The 9,835-nt window shown below is 32.3% G+C and overlaps 1 protein-coding gene across 1 annotated transcript; it reads right to left on the bottom strand.

The window, feature by feature from the left end:
* Positions 1 to 1,505: 1,505 nt before the first annotated feature.
* On the bottom strand, positions 1,506 to 6,280 carry LOC104213671 (WAT1-related protein At3g28050-like). The gene is made up of 7 exons (XM_009763202.2): positions 5,854 to 6,280; positions 5,679 to 5,744; positions 4,326 to 4,439; positions 3,073 to 3,310; positions 2,825 to 2,983; positions 2,142 to 2,293; positions 1,506 to 2,057 (listed from the first exon to the last, which is right to left on the bottom strand). The coding sequence occupies exons 1-7, from the start codon at positions 6,063 to 6,065 to the stop codon at positions 1,892 to 1,894; spliced, it is 1,107 nt and encodes a 368-aa protein (XP_009761504.1). The 5' UTR covers positions 6,066 to 6,280; the 3' UTR covers positions 1,506 to 1,891.
* Positions 6,281 to 9,835: the final 3,555 nt, after the last annotated feature.

Consider the following 9,835-nt stretch of genomic DNA (forward strand, 5'->3'; position numbering starts at 1 on the left):
GATGAAGCAGCAGCAGTGTTTGGATGGTGAAGCTGGAGGGGAAGGGGCAGCCATGGCTGCTAGGGCTTGGAGGGGTTTTGGAGAAGAAGAAGAGGGAGGGGGCAGGTAGCTTTAGGTGTTAGGGTTTTTTGGAGTGAAAAATGAAAAATGGGAAGATATGGGTGGGTCTTTGGGGTTATGGACTGGGTTGACCCGATTTGAAATGGACCCGGTCATAGGGGAAGGTTGGGTATCTTTGGGCCTATGGTTTAAAATTGAAGAAAAGGCCCAATCCGGTCTTCTTCTATTTATTTTTTTTATTTATTTATTCAATTTCTTAAATAATAAAGCTAAAATGCTAAGATTAAATTATAAAACCCAAAATTATCTGGAAATACTAATTAACTCTTAATAACAATTAACACACAATTAAATAGCGATTAACGATAAAATCACACAGTTTGGACATTAAATGCTAAAAATGCAAAAGATGCCTATTTTTGTAATTTTTATTCTTGTAAAACAAACTTAATTATTCGTAATTGCAAACCTAAATCCTAAATGCAAATGCGACATATTTTTGTATTTTTTATTTATTAATTTAGCAAATAAACATGCACAGACAAATGCAAACAATACAAGAAAAATAACACAAAATTCACAACAATTGCAAACAATCAAAAAATTATTTTATTATATTTTTTTTTTAATTTTTGGGAGTAATTCTCATATAGGGCAAAAATCACGTGCTTACACAAAGCAATAAGAAGCAGAAATGGGAAAACGGAGCGGCAACTCATGAGACGACTGGCCGGGTCGTCACAGTATGTTTTTAATTTTTGTAAGTATCTAAACTAAATATTATTAATTTAGAAAAAATATATAAATTATTTTTACAATATTAATTTTAAATATATAATTGCTAATTAATGTATATTCACGAAAAAAATATACATCATAATCACCAAATATACTATCATTTATACTTATAAAAATTTATAGACATATTTATTATATTAACTTTTAAGTTTTGATAGTTACTTAATTTAAAATGTAATTTAACTGTGTAATTACACTTGTGCAATCAAACAATAAACTTATAATTACACTGCAATTACATCATGACAAACAAACAGATAGTTGTAATTACACAACTGAGTATTACTAGGTTGTGTAATTACCATCCTAATAATTACACCAATTCCAATTACCTAGTGGCTTTCCAAACAGACCCTTAATTCCCAATCTCCAAGTTCATTTTGTATATGTCGGGTTTGGGTTGCACTTTTGACCCGCCGGATACACTATTTTGACCCATCTGACCAATTGGATCAAGTCAACAAATGAGTCCAGTCCATTTAAACTTGAGCAAATTAGACAAGTTACCAAAAATTGAGTTGATTCTACCACCTCTAGCAACCATATCCTGACAAGTTTTAGTGTTTAATTTGAGAGCACTCTGTAGACAGATGCTGCAATTAATTCCGGGAATTCTGGAAATGAATTATAGAACATAAGCAGAATCATTGAGGTTTAACAATCTTTCTTAGTATAAAGAAGTACATTAGAGCCTGTTGAAGTACAGAAAGGATGCACACATCCTGCTTAATTTTGATTAATTAGCAATGCCTTGATTATATACCTGATACATTTTTGCTCAGTTACTGTACTACAATAGGCTTTAGTTCATTCCTGAGATACAAGTTGAGCAAACTGTTTCAGAAGAGCTGTACAAAACGAGGATATATGCCAACAGTTTGCTGCATTGTTTTTCTCCACAGAAACCTTTTGTTTCTTCCTATACAACTGCTACCCTTGTGTAACATAGCTTCTTTCTTGCTTTACAGCAACAACGCTCTTTTTGTGTAACTTGCATTTCTGTTTGATGACTTCACAAGAACATCTAACATGTTTACTTGTTTGAGATGACTTCATTTTTGTAATTGTGTAACAAGGGGAACTTTTGAGCTGAAGACGACTCGAGATCATCACTAGAACCGTCATATTCAGGCATCTCTTTTGCCTTTCCCCACATTACAGTATAGAATCCAATGGCAATTACAGTCGCTCCCAGGACGCTAATTGTCAAAGCAGAAAGTAGTATATTAGATCGACGATGACATATATTGTGAAAGAAAATAAATGTGTTGAGGAGTTAGTACCTTCCCAAATAAAGAGTATCTCCTAGGATAATGACTCCCATGGCAACTGCAATGGCAATGGACAGTGGCTTGAACATTGCTACATACACTGGTCCTTTGACGCGCAAAGCCCAGGTGTGAATTGTATTGTTTAGGGATGAGCCCAAAATTCCCTGTGTAATGCAGCACACATCATTTTGTCACACAAGAAAGGAGCTAGCAAAATCAACTCATAATGCAACCAATTGTTGACTTGACTCAAAGAGTTCAATTCAAAAGGACACATCAAACTGTTGGATCAAAATAGTGTAACTTGACGAGTCAAAATGCAACCAAAACCCAAAAACACAAAAGCAAATTTGGAGATTGGAGACTATGTAAATTTCGAAGAATTTAAGCTAATAATATACGAAAAAATACATTGACTTTCACAATTTTTAAAAAAGCTAAAAAAGATTAAAGAGAGACGTAGGGTCATGTTAGACAGATTGAGTTATGACCCATTATTTTACTCATTTTGATCCAGCTTTGATGAGTTTCCATTGCCCATTTTACTGTTTTAACTCATCCAAATTTGGCCCGACCCATGTATCTAAAAGATATCCGGGGAAAGTGGCGTGGTAGGCGCTTCACATCAAATGATTGGCCATGTCATATATATATTACAAAGATGTCTAATCAAACCTATTTCTCGATTCACTTACAGAGCATAGGATGGAGGCCAGCGCAATATCTGGTTTAATTCGCCATTTGCTAGAGTCAGGTTCAGTGAAAAAGCCTACAATAGCAGCTAGGCAGCACACACACAAGTTGTAGAAGAAAACTACAGTCACTTCAGCTGGATACTCTTTCATAATCCATGTCTGTCATCAAATAAATTGACTCAAAATCAGCTAATTTGTTTTGTTGGAAAAGAGAACATCTCTATTCAGGGACTAAGTCTGCATTTCACCTGAACAATGTACCACATAGGAACCAAAAAATATTCAGTTGTGAGGAAAAGGCCGCCAAGCATCCAATTCGATTGGGACGAACTGAGAGGTTGATATAGTAAATTGGGCGTGGACGTGATAGCCACCAATAATTTTGGGCCTTTGTAGAGAGTCACTACGAATGCTCCAGCGATGGAAACCACCGTGCCCAAGACTTTGGCTCGAGTACTTGATCTTTTTAATTCTATCTTTTCCATCCTGTTTATTAACACTTCCACTTCATCAAATTTCTTCTTCTAAAAAATAAAAACCAGAAAGCTGATGAAATAATTTGCCATGTTAAAAAAACTTGATTTTCATTTTTCTAAACTCAAATATCTCTCGAATTGGATATCATGAATCCCCCATCTTTGTAAATTGTATCTAATTTTCTTATGTCAAGGGGATTTAATAGGATATTCAAACAGTCACTTGAGTACAGCATAAAGTTGCAAATCTTTAGGGGGCGTTTGGACATAAGAATTGTAAAATTTAAAAAAGAAAGTGAATTTTTTTTTCAAATAAAAATGGTATTTGAAAATTAGTTGCGTTTGGACATGAATATAATTTTATTTTGTTTTTGAATTGTTGTGAGTGATCTGAGTGACAATTTTGAAAAATAGCTTTGTAGAATTTTTCAAATTTTTAAAAAATTTCAAAATTTATCTTCAAGTGAAAATTGGAAATTTTATGACCCATCATTAATTTCGAAAAAAAAGTGAAATTTTATCGAAAAAAGTGAAAACAATTTCGTGGCCAAACCGGTTTAGACTACAACTTAGGACCCGTTTGGCCATAGATTTTGCCAAAATAAACTTGGGTTTTATTTGGCAAACACATGTTTAACCATAGATTTTGCCTATATTTTGGTAAAATTCCAAATCCCAAGCTGGTTTTGGGCCAAAATCTTTACAAACACTAATAATATATATCTTTTTTCAAAATAAACTTGGAAAATATGTTTTGAAAAGTATGTCTGAGCACATTTTCATCTTCAAACCAAACTTCACCAAAATCGAATTTTTCAAAATAAGTTTAGGAATCTATGGCCAACGCTAGCTTAAATTAGATATTTATAATTTTGGTCTAGTCGATTCTTTGTTTTAACTATTTTATTCGGTTGGGGAAAATTGATGGATGCAGACAAAGTTGTTCACCACTGGACAAATAGGAAAGAGAACACAAAGCTACTGTCATTAAAGGACATCATGAGATAAAAAGAAGAAGCAAAAACCTGAAAATGACAGCCAAGACAAAAGTAAAAGCAGGGACGAGATTGCTGATGGCGGAGGCAAGTGTAGGAGAGCTATAATTAATTCCTGTATACCCCATTATCTGTGATGTACACCTGCGCTTTCAATTAGCCACTATAGTTGTCGGTATTTGACTGGACAAGTAATATAGAAATGAAATATATGTTGGAACATATCACAGGTAGAATTACAACTTATTAACTCCTAAGAGTATGTTACAAATGGTAAATAATAATCTAATGTTTTAAAAAAAAGTAAATATTTTAAAAGTAAGTGTATATTTTTTGGGAAAGGAAAAGAAAAAGTGTTACTGAGTGTCCAAAATAATTTACTAATAATGGAACACACAAGAATGAAACAACAATATACTCAATATTATCCTATACCGTGAGGTCTGAGCAGTAGCGGAGCCAGAATTTTCGTTAAGGGGTGTCAAAATATATAAAAGTAAACATACCAGAAAATTAAGAGGAGTCAATACATAGTATATATACATATAATTTATTTATTTTACCTACCTACACAATGTATTTTTCCCGCAAATGGGTGTCACTTAACACCCCTTCCTATAAGGTGGCTCTGCCACTGAGGATAGTGTGTATATACACGTTACTCCTACCTTATGAGAATAAAGAGGTTGTTTCCAATATACCTCGGCTCAGGAAAAACACACAAGAATGAGGGGGCAAAAAAGGAGCAACCTTTAAAGAATTCTTGTTGCTTAGAACCCTAATAAATTTCTACATCTGAATGAGAATTACTCCATCCGTTTCAACTTAGATGAGGTAGTTTGATTTGGCATGTAGTTTGGAAAAAAACTTTTGAAACTTGTGATCTTAAAAGCATAAGTGTTAAAAGCTTCTCATTAAGGTTAAAATTGATAAAATGAAGAGTTTAAAGTTAAATTATTTCCAATTAAAAAATGTATCATCTATTTTGGAACTTACTCAAAGTAAAAGTAACTCGTCTACTTTGAAACATATCGGGAGTACACTAATATCTAGGAGTACTCAATTAGTCAATCAACGAGAACGCTATTTTTTTCTGCTTCTTCAAAACTGCTTCTGCTTATCCCAAAAGCACTTTTTTTTTTTCAAAAAAGTTTGGCCAAACAGGCTATTATTCGGGTCGACTATTTGATTTCTTTGTATTGGTTCAGCACTAATTAGACCCCTGAATCAGACTTAACGATTGAATTCAATCGATTTCCTTATAAATAACAGTATAAACATCTGATCATCAATCCTGATTTGCAGGAAAAGAAAAAATCTTTTTGGCTTTACATCTGCAGCAGAATGACCCAATAAGAATGAAAAAAAAAAATCAAATGTTACCCGATAACTCCAAGAAGAAAGATTTTGGCAAGAATTGAACAGTTGAGGGGTGGAAGTAGTCTTGATCTGCAATCAGATGATTCCAATTTTACAACCCCCATCAGATTCTTGATAAGATTTACACATACAACAATTGATCAAAAACAGAAAAAAAACATAGAGTGAAAACAGAAACCTGGTAGAGAAAAAGGGAGAAGGAAGAAGGAGAACAGCAGCAAGACCATAACTGTAAACAACAAAGACATGATTACTCATGCCTTTGTTAGTAGCAGCTTTGTAAAGTGTGTTTAATCCAACATTTATACATTCCATACACACCATAGCTGCAAATGGTAACACTTCTTTGTAAAAAACTGACTCTCTAATTCTTCCATTACTGTTTGCCATTTTTTCTCTCTTCTTCTGAGTCTTTGATTTTGTGCGTGTTGACACCAAAATTATCGAATACTACGCGTGGCGGACATGAGCTCTACCTGAAAATCTGGTAGCAAATATAAATAATTAATCATAGGAATGTGTGTCTAATACGCATATATAGTGGTTTCCACTAACAGTTTAAGGACCAGAGTTAAACTGTTTTTGTAGCTAAGATTATATTGAAAGTTGTAATCTTTATTCTCTTTTTATATTCTTTAGGTCCACCTCAAATGTCATTTTCTCTCCTCTTAGAAGTTGCATAACTCATTTTCTGACCATGACCTATTTATCAACAAGAATCTTTTGAATTTTTCCGAGTCATACTATGAGCCCGTTTGGGCATGAAATTTTTTTTACTTTTCCCCAAAATCAGTATTTGATTAAAAAAAATTTAATTTTTACTTAAAAATAAATTTTGGAATTTTTTAAAAATTTGAAAAACTCAAAAAAAATATTTTTTTAAATTCACTCAGATCACTTACAAAAATTCAAAAATAACCCAAATTATATTCATGCACAAACACAATTCTAATTTTCAAATATCATTTTCACTTGAATTTTTTTTATTTTTTTCGGAATTTTACAATTCTTATGTCCAAACGCCCATATATTTTCAACTTGCAAAAGTTTTTCGAATCAAACATGCTCCGTAATTACTACAATTTGTAATTAAACCTAGGCAAGATCAACATACATTACTAGAAGTGTTAATCATTTATGATTGCCAAACTCAAAATATCAGTCTGACAAGTGAGCCCGTCTTGAATAAGGATGGATTTCAATATTGTATTGGTCAAATCTGACCATCTCGACCAAGTTGAACGACATCCCGTCTCAGCAACTGAACAACGAATGTCAACAGAGTCCACTCCATTTCTCCTTTATGATATCCGACGAATCGGTAAGAGTGACGCCTAAAATCATGACCAAGACACATCAGTGGCAAGAAGATGTCGAGTCAAGCAAAGAGCAAAGATACCCTGATTATATATAGCCAGAGAAAGATCTCAACTGGGGGGCTTCTCCGATTTCTAAAAAAAGAAGATAAAAAGCTCCCTTCTGGTATTCTAGAAAAAGAGGAAATGACCTCGAAGAAAATATATAAATCTACTTCCTCATCCCATATGCAATCATTATTGTTAAATTTTTTATCTGGAATTAATTATGTTTGACTAAGATTTACCCCTTCATTTTTGATTGATTTGTTTTAAAAAGGTTTTAATATCTTTTGAGTCAAATAAATATATTTGTCGCAGGCTCGCAACACACCCTATTAATCTATTTTCGGATAAGCTCGATTAGAATACACTTTTTTTTAAAATTAAAATCTAGCAATAGAAATTCTTGTTTGTCTTTGATTTTCAGGAAGTCTTAAGATTCCATATCCTAATTTCCCTTCCCTTGCAAGAAAAAAAAAATCCCTTTCTTCTATTTTTTATCAGGGAGAGTATGCCAATATGAACTTAATGAGATTCATGACTTTATATTTGACATTCGTGGGGCTTCTCGAAACATATTTATAGCTCGTTTGGGCAAGCTGCAAAAATCAGCTTATTTTGAGAAGTGTTTTTTTCAAAAGTACTTTTCTCAAAAGTACTTTTTGTGAGAAACAGTTTGTGTTTAACTAATTAGTTTGAAAAGTACTTCTGAGCAGCCATTAGTGTTTGGCTAAGCTTTAAAAAACTGCTTCTAAGTGTATTTTTCTCAAAAGTACTTTTCAAAAAAGTGTTTTTGCAGAGAAATTACTTTTTTCCGTTTCTCCAAAACTATTTCTGCTTCTCCTCAAAAGCACTTTTTTCATTCCAGAAGCTTGGCCAAAAATAAGTTTGGCGAAACAGGCTATTAGTTTATCTGGAAGCACTAGTTTTAGAAGTAGCGCGGCGCCGAACGAAAGATTTTCAAATTTAATCATTGTTAATTATTAAATTTATATTCTACAAATCCATTTGGATCTTGTGTTGAGTTTATTTTGTTTATGCAAAATTCTTCTGGTGTTTGATTAATTTAATGATTGGTCGCATATCATTTTGAGGAAAGGATATTGGTTTTAGATACCAAGTTGCATAGCTGCATATAATTGGCATCTAATTAAAGATAAAAAACATTAGATACATCAGCACGCTAAGTAGGAGTTATCCTCAGAAAAGATGAGAGTTGCTTGTGGGAGTGATAAAGGCGTGTGACAGTTATGTCTTTATATGATAAAGGGGAAATTTATTAAATTAATACTTTAATTTTAATAGTTAAGAAACAAATCAAAAAAATACATCAATTACTATGATTAAGGTATAACTGTATGTATGCAAATTTACTTATTTATTTATTGGTTTGATATATATATTAAGTGTACATCTACAAATTCATATATCGTACTCCCTCCGGTTCACAATAAGTAATCAATTTGCTTTTAACACGCTCATTAAGAAAATACTAAATTCTATACAAAAAATATATATTATGACTAAACTATCCCTAATTAAACATTTAATGTGAGGAGTAAGAAAACTTTTTAAGGATATATACATAAGAGTTATTTTGTAAAAACAAATTGAATTTTTTCTTGATTACATAACTGGACACTTATTTTGAATCAAAACAAAAAAATAAATTGGTCACTTATTATTATGAATCGGAGGAAATAATAAAAGCGGCTTTCTTTAAACTAAAAGACAAAAGAACAAGTGAAGTTTGGAGTGACATGCAACTGTAGATGGTGAATGCTGACATTTAGACAATGCACTTTCCCTTCAATTATTGGTACTTTAAGCAGCTATAATAATGCTAGGGTCATTAAAAAGAACCAATCATCTAAAGAGAGATACCTAATGAAATTGGAAATTTTGATGGTCTTGCCAAATCCCAACTCCCAAATAAGAAACATATATCTCAGCGCCCTTCTACAAAAAAGAAAGGGAAAAAAAAAAAAACAGTAAGGAAGAGCCTAAATTGAACCCTTCCTTTTGTTTTGAAAGAAAAGTGCATTAAGGAATAAGGAGATTAACCTCACAAAGACAAATTAAGTGGGCGTTTGGACAAAAGAAGTGTAAAATTTCGAAAAAAAGTGAAGTTTTTTTTCAAGTGAAAAAATGACATATGAAAATTAAAGTTGTGTTTGGAAATGAATATAATTTTATATTATGTTTGAATTTTTGCGAGTGATCTGAGTAAAAATTTTGAAAAATAATTTTTTTGGAATTTTTCAAATTTTTGAAAGATCTCAAAATTCATCTTTAAGTGAAAATTTAATGGCCAAACACTGATTTCAAAAAAAAAGTAAAACACTTTTCATGGCCAAACGGGCTCTTAAGATTTTGAATTTTAAGTGTAATTGTACAAACTATAATGGTTCGAAAGTTGCATGTGGAAGGACTTTCGCTCTTCGGAATCAAAGATATGCTGGGGAGCACGAGCTACCTCGCTCCTTGATCATCAGGGAGGAGCAGTTCAAAGCAGGGCGGCTCAATCATATGTGTGACCTAAAGCTAAAGTTTAATATGAGGCCTAAATTTTTAAAAGAAAATTATGATATATATTTTTATTTGAACTCTATTTTTTTAGTTTTTTGAGATGTAAAGTCATTAATAATTTTCTTATAATCGACTTCCTCTAATAATTCCTTTTTAATTGATAACATAGCCAACCCATTTTATCTTTCTTGAGATATTGTTGATCTTAAGTAAGATTTTATTAATTATAATCTTAAAAAACTTCTTTTCTTTAAGGGAACTGTTTTAGAAAAA

Source organism: Nicotiana sylvestris, chromosome 2 (assembly GCF_000393655.2).
Source record: "Nicotiana sylvestris chromosome 2, ASM39365v2, whole genome shotgun sequence".
Lineage (NCBI taxonomy): Eukaryota > Viridiplantae > Streptophyta > Magnoliopsida > Solanales > Solanaceae > Nicotiana > Nicotiana sylvestris.